Here is a 19918-nt window from a genome sequence, read left to right as displayed (position 1 = left end):
TGCAACTTCTCAGTCAAAGCCCGTCCAGAAATACCAGATCCTTTTCCTGGTATGACAAGAACCTCTCTTAAAGGAGCCCAGCCTGCCCAGAGCAACACCAGACGTCTAGCTTGAGCATCTCTGGAAGGTACTGGAGAGAGATCACGGTTTCAAATATTTCCATTGCTTTCAGATAAGAATGTGTACATCTGTGTGTGGGGGGGTGCGTAAGTGCTGTAAGATATATACAAAATGAAACCGTCTCAGGCAAACACTCCTGGTTAACATTTCCACAGCCCTATGTTTGCACAAATCTCATCAGGATCGATCATATCAGGATCTGATTCCCGTGTGCCCATAACAACAGAGAGTCTATAGCTCTGAAATGTGAGCAGAAACAAAGTCTCATTTCTGATAGATGAACGGGGCGCCTGGGTGGCTCAGTTGTTTAAGCATCTGCCTTCGGCTCAGGTCATGATCTCAGGGTCCTGGGATCGAGTCCTGTGTCAGGCTCCCTGCTCAGCAGGGGGTCTGCTTCTCCCTCTCCCTCTGCCCCTCCCCCTGCTCGTGTTCTCTCTCTCGCTCTCAATTAAATAAATAAAATCTTTACAAAAAAAAGTCATGATGACTGTGAAATCATACACATTATCAATTCAAAAGGTTACAAATGGGGGGGTGCCTCGGTGGCTCAGTCGGTTAAGCATCTGACTCTTGATTTGGGGTTCGGTCGTGATCTCAGGGTCGTGAGGTTGAGCCCTGTGTCGGGCTCTGTGCTGGGCGTGGAGCCTGCTTAAGATTCTCTCTCTCCCTCTCCCTCTGCCCCGCCCCTCCTGGTCGTGCTCCCTCTCTCTCTAAAAAAAAGGTACAAATGGGATTAAATTTTTTAAAAATATAGGATATAATAGTGAATCATAACGCATGTACTTTTGGGGGCCAGGTTAATTCAAGCAATGAAAATCTGAATACCCGGGCTTTACTTGCGCTCGCCTGAGATTATCATATCAAATTCACGTGGTTGTAATTCCGACGGAGAGAAGGAACTATCCCCATTTCACGGAGGGTAGAAACTGGCACGGATGATGACTGACATTGGTAGAATGTGTCCGAGAGAGGCCAGATCAGCCGCTTGATCTCGTGGTTCAGTTCCTATTCGTCTATGATGCACGGTTCCCTCCAGCTCACTGGAGAACTAGCATATTCTTTCTCTGTATTCTAACGAGAAGTATACAAAATACCGATTCTTTAATTTTTTTTGAATGTAGCCATACGTTCATGCATATGTTTTCCCCTGTAGAGATCAAAAGTTGAAAAGGAGTACATCTGAGAGCTGTGGAACGAGAAGACAATAAACATTATTCTGGTCCCGAGGACCCAAGCCTGCATGAGGCCTCACGCTTCTTTCTGTGAAGTCTTCCAGAAGCTTAGTGATTATGTCTGCTCACTCCCTTACCAATGAAGAAACTACTTACTGCAATCCTGGTGCATGTAGCTTTTATTCATTATTCAACTGTGACTTTTGTTGATTAAGAAATCATAGGTTGTCATGCTCTTGAAGTCATCAGTGGTGGGAGAGGCTTACTGAAATATTTTCCAGGATATTCTAGGATCGAGGGACTTGAGATTATACCCGTGGTCTTTAAATTGTTCTGTCATGTGGCTCAATGCTTAATAAACAATGTGAAGTGCAGTGGTGAATGTGTCTGGTAAGCATCCTTTGGTTCCGCGTTGTACCCAACTGATTGTTGTAATGCACACTTAACCTTTCAAAACAGCCGAAGATAGGGCATCCTTGGATATTTTTTTAAAGATTTTTATTTATTTATTTGAGAGAGAGAGCGAGAGAAGGAGCACAAGTAGGGGGAGCAGCAGAGGGAAAAGCAGGCACCCCACTGAACAGGGAGCCCAATGCGGGGCTCGATCCCAGGACCCTGAGATCATGATCTGAGCCGAAGGCAGACACTTAACAACTCAGCCACCCAGGCGCCCCCATCCTTGGATATTTTTCAATGGTGTCATTGCTCCAACAAATGTTTATGGACTACCTCGTGCATATCAGGCAGTGTTCTAGATGCATTAGCAACACACAAGTTTTACTTAGAAGTGACTCTAACTCTTGAAGAAATAAACCCAGAGCCAGGACACAATCACAGACCAAGTTCTACTGGCATGATGGGAAAGATTACCTTCTAGGACCTTGGTTTCCTGGTCCAAGGACCAGTGATGAGTCCATCTGCCCTATGGTCTCATGACTGATAAACAACCAGAGTGCTCTTGTAAACGTAAATACCAGTAAGCCGTACTCTAATAGCCTATCTTTGTTTGAAACCATTTTTACTGGCAGAAACACTTGAATTTTAATCTCAAGATGAGTTCTTGTCCTTTAGAGACGATTTAACTATTGAAAGCAAAGCGTTCTCAGAAAAGGTCCACGGACTATTAATAAGTTTATTTGAATTTCAAAGACCTCTGATAGCTAAATGTAATTAAATGGTCTGTTTTTCAGGAAACTGGAAATACATCAGAGGCTATGTAGTTCCCCATCTTACACATAAGATCATTGGTTCTCTGCCCATCAGTGAACCAGACCTGCCTTCCATCAAGGTGTGAGGACGTGGGATGGGCCACTGGGGCCACTGGGACCACACGTTAAGAGCTGTAGGGTGTTGAGCACTCAGATCATTGAGTTGAGGCGGAGGTGACTGTGTTCTACAATGAGATGGTTTGCACCTGAGTGTGCTCTTGAACTAAGTTTGCTACAAGATCTCCAAAATGAGCCACCAAAGTCACCGAGGCCAGCTCTCAGCTTTTGAGCTTTTGTGGAGCTGCCTCCCCAGCCCCATCTATAAGCCTACTTTGGGAAGATGGCGGAGGCTGGAGTCCCAGGCAAGAGCTTGGGTGGCAGGTGACAACAGGATGCTGCTGAGAACCATGCACAGACAGAAGGCCTGAAGCCAGCTGAGTGACTGAGGGGCTCCTCTTTCTGAGCTTGGCTGGGTCTTTCTGGTGGAGATTCCCAGACATCCACTTAGATGTAGACCCAGCAGAGATGAAAGCTTGTCTGACTTCTGGCTCATTTCTCCGTAAATCATCGCAGTTCACCCCACCTCCTGATCTCTCCAGGCATCTCGGGGACAGAGCCATCAGGCCCCAAACCACCCAGCCTAGACCCAGCAAGAAGCACTGCTTCCCTGTGTATTAAACACACACACACACACACTCATAGCATGTGATCCATGCGAGGCACCGTTAACAATATTTTTAAAATATTAACTTTATACTTATTTTTAAATTTTCAGTTATTACTCCCAATTTACAGATGAGAAAATGGGGTTTGTCAAGAGGGTTTTTCAAGAGGTTTAGTGACTTGTCCCAGGTCATGCTGCCAATTGGTGACTGAGCTAGGACTAGAACTCAGGCAGCCTGGGACTAGAATGCACACCCTGTGCCCACTCACCTGGTGGCCAAACATGCCATCTGCTCTTCAGGGTGAACCATTTTTCAGAATAAGTGGCAGTGAAACCATTCATTCCCTTCTGGGAAAAACCCATTTTCACCTCCCAGGTCAAGTCTTGGCTCCTGATCCCAACCTGACGATCCCCAAATAGTCCCATAGTTTATGAAGGTCTGGACTACTCAGCCTAATCTTCGATCCACCGCATAGCATCTTTACGTAAATATACATTCCGTTTGGTGTCACGACATGTCGTAGACCCCTGCTGGCACCAGAAGTCGATGCAAAGCCTATTGCCTCCTGGCCTTTGATAATGGCCCCTCCTGCTTGGTGTTGGAAAAATTCCCGATGGATGTGGACACAACCGGATCCGGATACCCAAACTGTATTTAGTCATACATAACACTTCTGACACCAAATGAGATTTTTCCTTCCTGGCACCAAATAGCAGCACCTCTTCTAAAGCTACCTCTCCAACTCTCTGACACCATCTAACGGGAGTTAGATATGAGCCCATAGTTAGGGCTCCAAACCATAAGTTGCCCTGCACCTGATGCCCGTCACAATCCCGGGGCCTCCCGTACTTCTGACGGACTGGCTATAAAGCAGGGGTTCCCTTGACCCCCTCCTTAGGTTCAGTGCCTTGCTAGAACAGCTCACAGACTCAAGACGCTGTTTAACTTGTGTTTACCACTTTATTATAAAAGGTAAGGCTCAGGAACAGCCAACAGAAGAGCTGTGCAGGGCAAGGTATGGGGAAAGCGGATGGAGCTTCCACACCCTCTGAGTGCACTCTCCTAGTACCTACATGTGTTCCCCAGCTTGGAAACTCTCCCAACCCTGTCATTTAGGGGTTTTTATGGTGGATCCATGACATGGGCATGGTTGATTAAATCACTGGCCACGGGTGATGAGCTCAGTCTCTGGCCCCCCTCCACTCCCCAAAAGTCAGGAGGCTGGCCTGAAAGTTACAACCCTCTAATCACACTTTGGTCTTCTTGGTGTCCAGCCCCCATCTTGGTTCTATCTAGGGGGCAACAAAGAGTCACCCTGTTTTGAGCAAAAGAGGCTCCTGTCACCCACACATTCCCAGGGATTTCGGAGCTCTGCTGTCAGGTATCAAGGACAAAACCCGAGAATATATTGTTCTTATTGTATTACACTAAGAAAATCTCCTGGAATCATATGCCTCTTCTCCAAAATGTGACAAACAACAAAACTTTGTGGGACCAAAGATGCTCACTCAGGCTGACTATGTGCCAGTGTTGAAAGGAACCTGTGGAAATACCCAAGACAGACGGGAGAAGTGGGATGTCACTGGGCATTCCCTTGCTCATCATAAGGGGAGAAGACCCAGAGGGAAGGCAGGTTTAAAGTATCCACTAACTTCATCCCTGTGCCCCTAACTCGTGAGTCCCTTGGACTCAGTACATTGGAAACTGCTGATATTTTATTCAGAAAGCCTGTGTTTGAGACCAGGAATGGAGATTGCCTGGCGGCCTTTTGCTCTAACGGTTGTTTTATTGCTTTTCCGAATTGTGTAAATCCCCAAGGATCAAATATTAGAAACTGTTTTGCTTTTTCTTTTTTACTGCACTCGATACCAAAATCTTTTTCCTCAGCACCTCTGTGCTGCCTCCTATCACCTCTACCTGGCATAAATAATAGAAACAAATTATTAAGAAAGCACTGTGAGAATAGGTCACTTGCATAAACTGGGTCAATCTGGAGCTACTATTTTCAAGAAACTTGTGTGTTTCTGCTGTAAGCAGAGATGTGACACAGATGGTCGAGGGAAGAGAGAAGAGGAAGAAACAGGGTGGGCTCACTTATACGAGACCACGTTGGTCCAAGAAATCTAAAATGCAGACCCCCAGACCTCACCATTTATGGTGATAGCCCCTGGTGCCATCAGAGGGAAACTGAGTCACGTGAGGAGGTTTATAAACGGAAGGCTATCCAGGGGGAAAGACTCAGAGAGAGGACTTGGTTCCTGTCTTTAAATGTATACTCCAAAGCAAAGGAAACAGTCAACAAAACAAAGAGGCAACCCACAGAATGGGAGAAGATATTTGCAAATGACACTACAGATAAAGGGCTGGTATCCAAGATCTATAAAGAACTTCTCAAACTCAACACCCAAAAAACAAATAATCAAGTCAAAAAATGGGCAGAAGACATGAAAAGACACGTCTCTGAAGAAGACATACAAATGGCTAACAGACACATGAAAAAATGTTCATCATCATTAGCCATCAGGGAAATCCAAATCAAAACCACACCGAGATACCACCTTACACCAGTTAGAATGACCAAAATGGACAGGGAAAGAAACAACAAATGTTGGAGAGGTTGTGGAGAAAGGGGAACCCTCTTACACTGTTGGTGGGAATCCAAGTTGGTACAGCCACTTTGGAAAACAGTGTGGAGGTTCCTCAAAAATTTAAAAATAGAGCTACCCTATGACCCAGCAATTGCACTCCTGGGTATTTACCCCAAAGACACAGATGTAGTGAAAAGAAGGGCCATATGCACCCCAATGTTCATAGCAGCAATGTCCGCAATAGCCAAACTGTGGAAAGAGCCGAGATGCCCTTCAACAGATGAATGGATAAAGAAGATGTGGTCCATATATACAATGGAATATTACTCAGCCATCAGAAAGGATGAATACCCAACTTTTACATCAACATGGATGGGACTGGAGGAGATTATGCTAAATGAAATAAGTCAAGCAGAGAAAGTCAATTATCATATGGTTTCACTCATTTGTGGAACATAAGGAATAGCATGGAGGACACTAGGAGAAGGAAGGGGAAAATGGGGGGGGGGGATTGGAGGGAGAGATGAACCATGAGAGACTATGGACTCTGAGAAACAAACAGGGTTTTAGAGGGGAAGGGGGATTGGTTAGCCAGGTTATGGGTATTAAGGAGGGCACATACTACGTGGAGCACTGGGTGTTATATGAAAACAATGGATCGTGGATCACCACATCAAAAACTAATGATATATTGTATGGTGACTAACATAATGTAGTAAAATTTTTTTAAAAAAGAAAAGATTTTAAATTATGGGTTCAAATTTAAAAAAACAAACGAAAACAAAACAAAACAAAAAAATAAATGTACACTCCCTTTTGCACGAAGAGTCTTTGTGCCTCCAAAGAGTGACACGGAGGCAGGCAGGTTTTGTTTCAACGTGGAGAACTCAAAAGACAGGCTGTGAGCACACAGGACCTGCTTTCTCACCGGGCAGTAAGTTTGACTCCCCTGCAGGCGTTCAAGTGGTAAAGGAAACTCGAGGGGACAGAAAACCTGACCACCTTTGAGCCCTCTCCTACATCTGAGATTCAAGGGTCTATGAAGACCAGAGAAGCTGGGCTGATTGATCAAACAGCAGGGTTAGGGAGCACAGAAATTGGAAGCACCGCCCCAGGATGGGTTCTTCTTGAGTAAAAAGCGCTACCCAGCCACCCCCCCCCACACACACACCCCTGCTGAGCTAAAGGCTTACCTGACCATAATAATCCTGCACTTGGGTGGTGCTTACTGGGGTCATTCTCATCCAAATGTTCTTCAGTGATCAACTGGGTTTACCCCCCTCCAGGACCCCCGATGTAGCTCGTGTGTAGTGGGGCTAGGATTTGAACCCTGAAAAGCTGGGTCCATGGGCCATGCTCTTAATTACTGCACCAGCCTGCCCCTAGACCATCAGAATACAGTCTATTACTTTCCTAGGGTTGTTGGAACAACGCACCAAAAACTAGGAGACTTAAAATAACAGAAATTTATTCTGGAAGCCAGAATCCCGAAATGAAGGTGTCCGCAGGGCCACATTGCCTCCACAGCCTCCGGGGGAGGGTCCCTCCTTGCAACTCCAGCTCTGGTGGCCCCAGATGCTCCCTGGCTTATGAGTGCATATTACTCCAGTCTCTGCCTCCCCTCTGTACCTCTCTTCTTTATAAATCATCAGTCGCATTGGATTAAGGCCCACCCTGGTCCAGTATGACCTCATCTTAACTCGATTGCATCTGCAAAGACTCTGTATCCAAACACCATCTCATTCCCGGATACCAGAGGTTAGGATTTCAGTATATCTTTTGGGAACACAATTCAACCCACAGCCCGTATAGAGCAGACAAGAAGCAGCCAGAAGTGCTGACTCAGGTTGGCGGTGATGTTCTAGGAAAAATGACCAAAGCAGATTGTCCTTACTGCTCTGCCTGCCCCATTTTTGTTTACTCTGTGATGCCACAGGATCCTCCCCACGGCCCCTGTGATTCGTTCAGTGCGGCCAATGGAAGCTTTTCCTGGGACTGTGCATGCATTCCGTCCAGATGCACACAGGTCTTGCTTCTCCGACGGAGGGCAGGAATACTGCCTTATCACGGAGCTAGAGGGTTGCCAGCTTCAAAGTCAATGAGAATCCAGCCACAAACAGGAGTCCGGCCATGAAGGAACGGAGCTTGGGTTTGGCTGTTTCACCTGACTCCTGTCCTGTCTGCTTATGTCCTCAAACCATCCACCTGCCTACACACTGACTAAACACATCTCTTTTAAACTTATAGAAAGTAACTTTCCTGGCACCCAGGGATGCACAGTATTTGGGGCCATAGTCTCTCTCTGCTCAAAAACAAATGAGATCACTGAAATGTACTGCGGGCATTTTTTTGAGACCATGTTTATAATAGTCATGAATATGGAAATGAGCAGCCATCTCCCAGAATCCCTCACGCAAAGATCTGGCACTCTCTTTGCTGTAGGTGCTGCAGTTTCGGGAAAAAAAAAAAAAAAAAAAATCCTACCCAGAAGAAAGAACATAGTCTATGGTCTCGGAAGGAAAGTTTATCTGCATAGCTTAAGTACCAAACTCTTCCATACTAGGCTAAAGTGTTAGATAGTATTCTAAAATATCCCATTTGTAAAAGAGCGAACGTCTCGATACGGTGTAAGGGTTTGAATCCCAACGATAGTGTTCATATAGCAGTAAGTACCGGACAACCTCACAGCTTCTGTTAAATGTCTGCATTGTGCCAGCCAATGTTCTGAGGATTTATGGTATCGCGTATTAATTGCAATCCTTAGAAGAGCTTCTGAGTTAGAGGAGTTTACTCCCCTTACATAGGTGAGGAGGAGGCTCAGTTCGGGGAGAGTACGGAAGTGACTTACACTTCCGCCAGCAACGCAGGAAGATGGAAACTGCTGGATTGGGAAATGCTTTTGTATCAAAGGCACAAAAGTGAAATGGCAATGCTCGTGTCACTTGTTGAAAAACAGCTCTGGACTCTTAGGATGGTAAGACGGCGGTTTGTGTGAATTCTCCAAATGCTATCATTAAAACATTAGTGATGAAAGTCACCAAAAATTGCCAATTACCCTAATAATATTTATTTAAATTTACTAAATTTACTGCCAGTTACCCTAACAGCATATGGCGATTTCTAAATATACAAGTGGAAAAATAGCTAGTAAACGCACAACTGAGTCAGCCTGGAGATAACAGTTTCCATTTACATTTTCTTTTATTTTTATTCTCTATATTTTGAGTAATTATGATAATTAGAAAATTAGCTAATAAATTATGAACCTTTAGAATAAAAAGTCTGTTATTCCTACTTAAGCCTAGAAATGAATTGTGAGCGGTTTCCCTTGTGATTGCCTATTTACAAAAATATATTGTCCAATCCCTTTTATTTTGTGGCCATTTAAAAAGCTGCTAGAAGAAAGGTCTTTGACATTTTTTTTGCCTCCCATTTCTTCAGACCGTGCATTTAAATGTCACGTGCTGTTATTTTCCGCTCTCAGGATGGGATAACCCAAGATCAGTGAGCCAAGGAGAGGAAGAGGAAGGCTACTGGGGCTTCCTGGAAAAAACAAAAACAAAAACAAAACGCTTCTTCCTTTTGCCGAAAGAGAAGTATTCAGGGGTGAAAGGTCTTTCCTAGTTTGGCCCCTTCTTCCCGCTTTAAATGGGGCAGTGGGAGGCTGCGTTCCTTGGATCGTGGGGGCCTTCTCGGAACAGCGAGGTGACAAGCCTGGAGGGAAAAGTCACGGGAGATGGGGGGGTGGGGGGGGGATGGCAGAATGGAAATGTGGACCCTCAGGACATCCTTAGGGCGCGTGATCAGAGCCGGAATCGTCTCCAGTTATGTGACGCGATGACATTAAGGACAGCAGAGGTCGTTGCCGATGGCTATTCTGTTTCTTGGTCTGAAAACGCAACTCACTAATCTGAGCATGCAACTGTCCTCAAAGTCCAAGGCAATAACGGAGTGTTTTCCAAAGGCTTCCTTCCACGAAAGTGTCCCGAAAGAGCGCAGGGCGGGGGCGGGGTGTTCCGGCTGAGGGACAGATCTGAGCTGCCAGACTCAGGCAGAGCAGCCGTTCGGATTCCCTTCTTCTGTCTTAAAAATGCGTGTCGATTTGCACGCTCCTCTACTCAGTCCCCTTGGCCAGTGGGTAAGCTTTGCCCAGCACCGCCCGCTAACGTGGAGAACAGACGGGGCGGAAGAGGGGCACGGCCTCCACGTGCTCCGAGGAGGGGGTACCGCCCCCCCCACGCCCCCCGCGTCAAGTCACCTGACCGCGCCGCCACCTGCCTGGCCCGGCCTGCAGCTGCACCGCGCTCCCTGAGCTGCCCAGGGGGGCGCAGGTAAGGCGCCTTCCGCGGGGGTCCTCTGAACTGGGCTCCACCCTCAGCGTCTCCGAGTCTTTATTTCGGACGGCGAACAGGAGGCACAGGTGCAATGAAACGATGTTCATCACTTCCCGTGAACTCCTCGTTGCTAACCAGCTTCAGAACCTCCGCAGTCAGCCTCCGTCAGCCAGCCCGGACTGAGACCTGCCGCGCGCCCCCGCCGTCCCGCGCGCCCCCGCCGTCCCGCGCGCCCCCGCCGTCCCGCGCGCCCCGGCCGCCTCTCTGGTCAGGCCCCCGCCCCGCCCCGCGCGCCCCCGCACGCCCCCACGCACGCCCCCACCCTCGCCAACATTCCCGCGCGTTCTCGCCGCGTCTCCCGTCGCCATCAACCTCCCGAGCCCCAGGCTGATCCCCGCTGCCCAGATCCTCACCGGCCACGGCCCCCACCTCCGGCGCGCCCCACGCACGCACGCACGCACGGCGCGGGCCCGAGCCCGTAAGCAGCGCGCATGCGCACATCGGGCCCCGCGTTTTTCGGAGGCTGCAGGTAGGCTGGGAGGCGGGGAAGCGCGGGAGGGCCCGGGCCGGGACCGTGCCGGGGATGGGGGTCGGGGTGGGGGCCAGGGGCCAGGCCGGGGGTGGGGGGCGCAGAGGGGACGGGGCGTGTGGAGGAGGCTGGCCCCGGCCAGGGGTGCTGCGGAGCGGGCGGGCGGGAGCGGGGGTCGCGGAGGGCCCGGGGGCAGGGGCGGGCAGAGCCCGGGCAGAGGCAGCGCGGGGGGCCGGGCGGCCGGGCAGGGGTCTCCGGGGCCCGGTGAGGGAAGGCGGGCGGTTTGGAGCAGGCTCTCGCAGGGCTCGTGCCCGCGGCGCCCGCCGGTTTGGGGAGGTGGTCTCCTGGGGGCGGGCTGCTGCGGCGGCGGTGCACCCACCTCCGTGGAGGGGTCCTTGCGAGGACTGGGGACGCCTAACGATTGTTCTAGGATTTTCTAAGTGCTGAGGACTGTGGTGAGTGCTTTGCAGAACTTTCAGCCCCTGGGAGCTGAGTCCTGTAACTGTGCTCCTGACGCACAACTTCAGGAATTGTGCTCGCCGTCCTGGCTGGTGGGCGGGTCCTGAGGCCGGTCTGCTTCTGGGAGTTGGAAGTTCTGCAGAGGGCTGCCGGCTCGGTGTCTGGCAGGATTTTAGTAGTTTTTATTCCAGCGGATACCCTGTTCTAGATACTGGGAGAGGATAGATGTAATAGAAAACGGGTCCTGCTTGCAGAAGCCAACTGTCCAGTTAGATTCCACATTCTCACAATAAGCAGAAAATTATCAAAATAATTAAAAAAAAAAGATTGAAATGCAGTTCATATGTGTTAATGAGCCGCAAATTTTAGGTGGAAGAAATGCCGTGTGAAAGTGACTGATGGTAATGGGGACAGTGGCTGTGTCCTCGGCCAGGGCTGGCCACACAGGTGTTTGCCTGTCCCTGTCCACATTTGCGGGGTAAATGATTGAGTCGACAGGAAGTAGACTTGGGAGGTGAATTTCCAAGAAAAGGATGAAGGTGGAGAGGAAAGGAGGGTGTCTTGGGAACAGTGACAGAGCACTGAGCTGTTGGAGGAATCCCAGGATTGCAGGTGACAAAGGGGGATGAAGCCATGCAGAGGAAGAGGGTGTTCCTCCTGATAAGAAAGGTGATAAATGTTTTCCAAGTCACCTCTCAGTTCCTCACTTCCAGCATTGCCTAAAAGAGTCTTAAAAGCTAAAATGGTCGAGTGGAAAGAGAGATGAGGGACTTGTCAGAAGTCAGTTCTACCTTTGACTAGTTTAATTTTAGCTTTATTGCAGAAGCAAATTAGAATCTCACTGGGCCTTTCATATTTGTAGGGTCTTAAGTGAGACACAGCTGTATTAACCTTTGTACTAAAAGAACCTACAGATTATTAAGCTCTATTTATAGGCAGTTTGGGAGGTAGATTTAAAATAGAGGAGTTCTTGGTTTTTACAACACTCCTTTATTGCAATACTCCTAGGAAACCTAGAAGTTTTCTTACACATTTTTCTTGTGGCTGGAGTGATAAATTCCACACATCTAGCAATATGATTACAGTCACCTATAATCCTGGTAAAATAATGTAACTGACTGTAAGGAGGCTTATAAAAATAACTTGAGAGAAGAATCCTAAAGTAAAAGCACTTTACTAGCACACTGTTTAGACTTAGAGTGTTTATACTTTAGCAGACTTGTTCTATTTCATTTACAAGGTCAGTTTCACTTTTTAATACTTCACGTGAAATTGGAAAATTGTGAAATTCTGGGGCATCCTGTTTTCGGTGCTCATTGATGAGGAAGTCCTTAAAAACATTTGATAATGTGGCAGTTGTTGAGGACTTTGATCCGTGCTGATGTGACCTTCGGGGGCGGCATCAAGGAGCGGCTCATGTGCAGTGACTTGCACATTTCCTGTGTGAATGCGCCTGAGTGTGGATCCCGGCCCTGTTGCTTGCTGGCTCTGTGATCTCCGATGAGCTCCCAGCCTTAGTTTGTACATTTGTGTAACAGGCATGAGAATGGTACTTTTCACAATATTTGCATACTCATTATTTGACTTGATTCTTGTGATGATTTCTCTCACTTTACAGATCAAACTGAGGGCCCAGCGGTAGAGGCTTGGCAGAGATTGTTCATCTGGTTTTTCTTAGACACGGAGCTGAACCCCCGGGCTTGGTATGTTCTGCTTTGGCTGTAGTTCCTTTGCTCTAACGTGTTGCCTTTCTTTTGCTGATTAATTTGAAACCCTTTCCATCTAAGCCTTAGCAATGTTTTCCCCATTTGCAGGGAAAATGATATAACTCAAACCATTTAACCCATAACAAAGCATTATTATTAAGTCTTTATCTTGAATGCCTGAAATCTGTGCTTACCTAGCTATTTCTTGTGTAAGTGTTCTCTTCTTACACGTGAGCAGTGCAGGATACCTTCCTTCAGATGAGCAGACATTTAAAAAATATGCTTACAATATTATATCTTTGTTTCTTTCTTCTTGGTACTGACTGTTTTTCATTTTTGTCATTTGTTAGAGAACCTCCAGCATGCAGGCCTCCAGCTCCAGGTCTGTGCACCTGAGTGAATGGCAGAAGAATTACTTTGCAATTACATCTGGCATATGTACCCCAGGACAGAAGGCAGATGCGTACCGAGCACAGATATTACGCATTCAGTATGCATGGGCCAACGCTGAGCTCTCCCAAGTCTGCGCCACCAAACTGTTCAGAAAATATGCAGAGAAATATTCTGCAGTTATTGATTCTGACAATGTTGAGACTGGCTTGAATAACTACGCAGAAAGCATTTTAACTTTAGCAAGATCTCAGCAGACTGACAGTGACAAGTGGCAGTCTGGATTGTCAATAAATAATGTTTTCAAAATGAGTAATGTACAGGAGATGATGCAAGCTGGCAAAAAATCCAGAGACTCTCTGCTGGCACCTGCTGATGCATCGGTAGTAATCCATAAAGAGGCCGTTGTCCTCGATCCTCCTAAACTTAGTGTTTGTGGGGGTTCTGGGGAGGGTGGCCCATTAACTAACGCACCTCCTGATTCGAATAGGACCCAAGACATCCCAGAGAGCAGTCCTTCGAAGTGCCCTCAGGATGCCCAGCCACCTGTGCTGACTAACACCAGAAAGACCTGTCCTTCATCCTTAACACCGTTTGGTGACTTTGCCACTGCAAAAATCCATGCCACACCATTATTTGGAAATGTTAAGAAGGAAAATAACAGCTCTCCAAAGGCCAACGTAGGACTAAATATGTTCTCATCTAATCAGTCTTGTTTGCCTTCTGGCTTTGAAAATGCACGGGAGAGAAAAACTTTTTATGGTTCTGGCACCATTGATGCGCTTTCTGCCCCGATAGTGAATAAGGCTTTTAGTAAAACAGAGGATAATGGCCAAAGGGAAGAGAGTAGCCTGCCTAGTTTTAAAACTGCAAAGGAACAATTATGGATAGATCAGCAAAAAAAGTACCACCAACCCCAGCGTGCATCCGGGTCTTCCTACGGTGGTGTAAAGAAGTCTCTGGGAGCTAGTAGGTCCCGAGGAATATTTGGGAAGTTCGTTCCTCCTGTACCTAAGTCAGATGGGGGAGATCAGATTGGGGGAATGCAGTATAAGGCTTACGGCGCAGGAGCTGCGGAGCCGGCACATCCAGTTGATGAGCGGCTGAAGAACTTGGAGCCAAAGATGATTGAACTTATCATGAATGAGATTATGGATCATGGACCGCCCATAAGCTGGGACGATATCGCAGGAGTAGAATTTGCCAAAGCCACAATAAAGGAGATAGTCGTGTGGCCCATGATGAGGCCAGACATCTTTACGGGTTTACGAGGACCCCCTAAAGGAATTCTGCTCTTCGGGCCCCCCGGGACTGGTAAAACTCTAATTGGCAAGTGCATTGCTAGTCAGTCTGGGGCAACGTTCTTCAGTATCTCTGCTTCTTCTTTGACGTCTAAGTGGGTAGGTGAGGGGGAGAAAATGGTCCGTGCATTGTTTGCCGTGGCAAGGTGTCAGCAGCCGGCTGTGATATTCATTGATGAAATCGATTCCCTGTTATCTCAACGAGGAGATGGTGAGCACGAATCTTCTAGAAGGATAAAAACGGAATTTCTAGTGCAGTTAGATGGAGCAACCACATCTTCTGAAGATCGGATTCTAGTGGTGGGAGCAACCAATCGGCCCCAAGAAATTGATGAGGCTGCCCGGAGAAGGTTGGTCAAAAGGCTTTATATTCCGCTCCCAGAAGCTGCGGCTAGGAAACAGATCGTGATTAATCTGATGTCCAAGGAGCAGTGCTGCCTCAGTGAGGAGGAAATTGCCCTCGTTGTAAGGCAGACCGATGGGTTCTCGGGAGCTGACATGACACAGCTTTGCAGAGAGGCGTCTCTCGGGCCTATTCGCAGTTTACAAACTGTTGACCTCGCCACGGTAACACCCGATCAAGTTCGACCAATAGCTTATGTTGATTTTGAGAACGCCTTCAGAACCGTGCGGCCTAGCGTGTCTCCTAAAGATTTAGAGCTTTATGAGAACTGGAACAGAACTTTTGGTTGCGGGAAGTGAAGGGGACACACGGGACACTTGAAATCTAAAGATGGCATCTTTGTAATGCAGCCTTTCCCACTTTTTAGCATGGGAAACTGGGAATTTATTAATTGTACTTTTACAGTGTATATTTTGAATTCTATAGCTCAAATAAAATAGAGTAACAGTAGCTTACATTTTACAATTGGTTGACTTAGCCTATGTTAACAGAAGCTTGAGTTTTCTTCCAGGTGTTACCTGATTGTGAGCCTGTTCCTACAAAACGTGAGTGAACGTTTTTCTCGGGTTTCAAAGCGGTCTTTGTTTTTGAGATGTACAATAGGATGACTAGTGAGCTCAGACTGAAACCAAAAAATCTCATTTGTGTCTGAGTTGGCATCTGATCGGTACGCATCTTCCGCTGAAGAAAGGGTCTTTTCTGAAGACCCACGTAACTCTTAGCATTGGCCAGTGTCGTGGTTTATGCTCAGGCAGCTTACTTGCCATTGAATGGATTTACCACCTCCCCAGATGCCAGAAGGAAAGTGCCAGTGGTTTGTCCTGGTTTGTAACTGCTTACAGCTTTCTTCTGTTACTTCTGCGTTCAGAAGTTGCCAGGTGTAATCTGATACCAGACACATATCCGCAGAATCGAGTGATGAAGAATGCTGTTTTGCCAGGGGGTAGATGATGTTTAAAATTAATATTTTATTTGACACTACTTCACAGCCCGTAGCACTGGTCTCTCAAACATACGTGTTTTCAGATTTTTAGAGTGGGATCATTGTGTTTTATAAGGTAACAGGTGTTCATTGTAGAAGAGTTGGGGAAGAGAGACGAACAGCAAGAAGAGAGTAAAAACCACTGTCGCCCACCACTTTGGAGAACGCAGAGTCATTTCTTCAGGCCTTTTGCACAGCAGACGGATTGCACCACGTTCTCCCCTGTAGCCTGCTTTTTCCTTTACGTCACCATCGCTTCCCATGGGAACGTGCTGTGTTACCACATCTTCCCTCAGGATCCCACCATGCAGATGGACCGTAGTTTAGCCAGTCCTCTTGGGGGCATTTAGGGCAGCACATAGGGCAGCACATTAGGTGGTTTCCCTTTTGTTCATTGTACACAAAAACACATTGAATGCCTTCGTGATCTTTTTAAAAAATAAACACACATTTCTTGAGTAAAATGCATTAAAGATGCACAATTATAAGGCCTTTGGCATGTGTTCTGAACTGTCTGCTGGAAAAGTCGTGCATATGTAGAATTCCCACCTGCACTGAGCCACAGTCCCCGTTTTCTGTGTCACCGGCGGCCATCACACGGTTTTGTTAGCATTCCTCTTTCATTCATTCAAACAGTACTGGATTCCGGACGGTGTTCAGGGGCTGAAGGCAGAGCAGTGAACAGCAGACCAAAATCCTGGGTCTCAGGCGACATTCAGGTTCTCAGGTTTTCTCTTGACCGGGCTCTTGAAGAGCGGGCGTTTGACGCTTTGGATAGGTGAGTTGAGACCATTGTCTTAACTTTTATTCTTGGCCCTGCTACTTCTTCCCTTTGAAACACGTCATTGCCTTTTGTTAGAATTTGGACATCTCTAGTTTTTAGTTAAATCTTTTAAAATCGTAAAGCATTTCATACATTACTTTGTCCTGTTTCATTTCTGCATAAACACTATCAGTAACCTTGGATTCCTCAGTACTTCTACATTTTCTTCCCTGATACTTACTAATTCTCTGCCAGCCCCCCGCCCCCCTTGGGCGTTACAGTTACGGCAGCCGACCAGATAGATCATCAGAGCTGTCCAGGAGGTGTTCGAGTCTTACTTCGCTCTGTAGCTTGGTCTCGCTGTTTACCGCCGGTGTTTTTCTCGGCAGCCGCTCCCGACGCTCAGCTCCCTTGGTCACCAGCCACGGGGCCACTTTCCTTGAGCGGAATTCAGCTTAGTCCTTGTCCGAGAGGAAATACCCAGGGTGGCCCAGCTCACCTTGGATCAGGCAGAGCCCGTGTCTCTGTGAGCTCGCTTCTCCCGAGGTGAGGTCTGCACTGTTCATGTGGGAAACTGATCTTGAAAGGAAGGAAACAGCAGATATTTTGAAGCTGGAAAGAAAGTTTGAGCTGGAGAGTCACTTGGGAGTTGTTTCTGCCTTCTCCCTCGTGGAAGCGTTCTTTCTCTCAGCCTTCTGTGACTTGGAGTATGTTTCTGAGGCCTCTGCCTGGGAAACTTCCAGAAACTTAGATGAGATTTCTTTTTATCTCCACATTCTGATTGGATATGAAAATCTGGGATCAAATTCTCTCCTCCTGAGGGTTTTCTTCGGGCTGCTCTGTGTCCACCATCGTGTCACTGGAGAAGTGGGCTCTAACCTGGTCTGTCGTATCTTCAGGGGATCCGTTTACTTCGTAGACACACACACCTTGTGCCAATGCTCGAGCTCGCTTGTGTATCCATGCCTAAAAGTGTTGGCAGGAAAACAGTAGAGTCTTTAATATCAGTCCTTTTAAAATGTATGTATCATACAGCTGATTTCATTTCATGTGTATTTGGGAAATTGTCTTCCAGTCTGTGGTCTCCTCCCATTTTGAAATTCTACTTCATTTCCTCAACTCTAAACCTCTGTAAAGTCCGTCTCCACACTGAACCCTGATGAGCGGCGTCCTGGTGAAGTTTGCGCCTGGGCTTTGGGGCCCACTCCATGGGCCGTGGACATGTTCAGCCTCACTTCTAACAGGAGGATGTCTGCACCTGCCTTGTTGGGGAGTGAGGGTAAGATGCAGGTGTAAAAAGCCTGGCTCGTGATGGCTCAAACATGGTGCATCCTTCTGTCTGCCTTGACTCTGCTTTAATTGCCTTGAAGGATCATTTTCTTTTCAGCTGCTTGGCGTGGCTGTCTACTCTAGCTTGTTCTGCTTACTATTTGTGATATTTGCCTTTGATTACAGATACGGTGTCATCTAAACTTAATGCAGTAAATCTAATTAAAAGAAATATCTTTTAGTTTTGTTTCTCTTCGAGACTGAAGAACTTTTTGATAGATCCCAGATTATGATTTTCCACTTATTCCTCTTTAAGTCTTATTTATTGGTTTCCAGAATTTTTAAGGGACATTTATTGGTCCCCAGTGTTTTTAAGAGACATTTTAAAACCCACCTGCAGACATCTGATTGGAAGACAGGATTCTGTCCAGGTCCGTGGCAAAAGGGCAGGTCAGATAAGGATACTTTTTTTTTTTTTTCAAGTTTTTATTTAAATTTTAAACTTCCAGTCAGTTAACATGCAGTGTAATATTAGTTTCGGGTGTACAATATGGTGATTCAACACTTCGCTACATCACCCAGTGCTCATCACGACAGGTGCCCTCCTTCATCCCCATCACCTGTTTCCCCATCCCCCACCCACCTCCCCTCTGGTGACCAGCAGTGTGTTCTCTAGAGTCAAGAGTCTGTTTCTTGGTTTGTGTCTCTTAAAGATAATTTTTTTAACTTCACAGATACCTGGCCCTTGACCTCAAATCTGGAGTTGGTGGTGAGCAGGCCAGTGTGGGACAGCTATTTAAAGTTTGCCCCAGGTGCCTGGCTGAAGGGGGCATCTTATGAGAATAGATGAGTCACCACTTTCAACTCTTGTCCCAAAATAAAACTTACCAATGGGCTTTATAAAATAGCAGTGACTAATCGTGGACAGTTTGTAATACCCCCTCAGGCGACTGCTTTCTTAGCTCTAAGAGTCAGGATGTTGTATTCGATAATCCTGAAGACAAGCCCAGATCTGCTATTCTGTTACCAGTTACTAAATAGTTACCAATTTGACGAGTGCTTGCAGAGTACCCTGGGTGCTGGCACTGTGCTGAATACAAAAAAATACATAGTTCTCTAAATGTTACCTGTCTCAGTGTTACTAATTTGGCTCATGATAGAAACTGGGAAGGAGTGCCTGGGTGGCTCAGTCAGTTAAGCGTCCGACTCTTGGTTTCAGCTCAGGACGTGATCTCGGGGTCATGAGATCGAGCCCCGTGTTGGGCTCCATGCTCAGCTCGGAGTCTGCTTGAGGTTCTCTCTCCCTCTCCCTCTGTCCCTCCCACTCGTGCTCTTTCTCTCTCTCGCAAAATAAATCTAAAAAAAAACCCAAAAAACTAGGAAGACATGAAGGGAGAGCTTTGGTGAAAGTAAGTCAGCATAATGTACCACTGAATATATGAATCATGTAAGAAACGGGGGAAAATTTTAAAAACTAGGAATTCCACATAGGGTGGCGTTTCAGCTGTGGTTCAGGATGCACCAGACCCTGAGTGCTTGGCCAGCTCAGGAGTCTTGGCAACCAGCAGGGTACCTATGACTGAGGGGGCCTGCCCAGCCCGACAAGATCCTAGAGCTCTCCTCATCCATTCTTCCCAGAAAGTTAGAGACTCAGGCTAAAAATAGAGGAGTCTCCTCTTCCTAGGACACGGCCAGAGCAAGCATCCCGAAGAGCAGAGCCCGTCGCCCCTTGTCTGCCCTGGACGGGTGACAGGCATGCAGTCCCAGAGAGGGACTCATTCACTTGGGGTCCCATCCTTTGGGGTCAGAGTTGCTCCTTATGTTTGTATCTAAGATGTGCTGCCCACTTGCTTCTAGGAAAAAAAATAAAAAACTACACCAGCTTCTTTTTCTCCCAGAACAAAATATCAGCTTAATAAGAAAAGGTCTTTTCATTTACAATAGTGGACTAAGCCACACATTAACCTTTTCCACTTACATGTGCAGAATCTGCACTGAAAGGAAGAAATAAAAAGTAAGAGTGACTCCA

General features: G+C 47.0%; 2 protein-coding genes across 5 annotated transcripts in view; both read left to right on the top strand.

Moving 5' to 3' along the window:
* DDC (dopa decarboxylase) overlaps positions 1–1666 on the top strand; it is an 82419-nt gene extending 80753 nt beyond the window's left edge. For both annotated transcript variants that reach the window (XM_036115232.2, XM_036115226.2), the window contains one exon: positions 1274–1666. The gene's annotated coding sequence lies outside the window, so the exon portion shown is untranslated. The remainder of the gene's footprint in view (positions 1–1273) is intronic.
* An 8874-nt stretch (positions 1667–10540) lies between these two features.
* Positions 10541–15340, top strand: FIGNL1 (fidgetin like 1). 3 transcript variants are annotated; one of them, XM_078059926.1, is made up of 3 exons: positions 10541–10616; positions 12694–12778; positions 13132–15340. In XM_078059926.1, the coding sequence occupies exon 3, from the start codon at positions 13144–13146 to the stop codon at positions 15172–15174; it is 2031 nt and encodes a 676-aa protein (XP_077916052.1). In that variant the 5' UTR covers positions 10541–10616; positions 12694–12778; positions 13132–13143; the 3' UTR covers positions 15175–15340. The 3 variants fall into 3 exon arrangements, with proteins under 3 accessions (XP_077916052.1, XP_077916054.1, XP_077916053.1); XM_078059928.1 differs by lacking the exon at positions 10541–10616 and adding an exon at positions 10903–11071; XM_078059927.1 differs by lacking the exon at positions 10541–10616 and adding an exon at positions 11086–11744.
* The last annotated feature ends 4578 nt before the right edge of the window (positions 15341–19918 follow it).

The sequence above is a fragment of the Halichoerus grypus genome, chromosome 12, assembly GCF_964656455.1.
Source record: "Halichoerus grypus chromosome 12, mHalGry1.hap1.1, whole genome shotgun sequence".
NCBI classification, from domain to species: domain Eukaryota; kingdom Metazoa; phylum Chordata; class Mammalia; order Carnivora; family Phocidae; genus Halichoerus; species Halichoerus grypus.
Note: the sequence above shows the minus strand (reverse complement) of the source record. Positions and strands in the feature narration are given on the sequence as shown.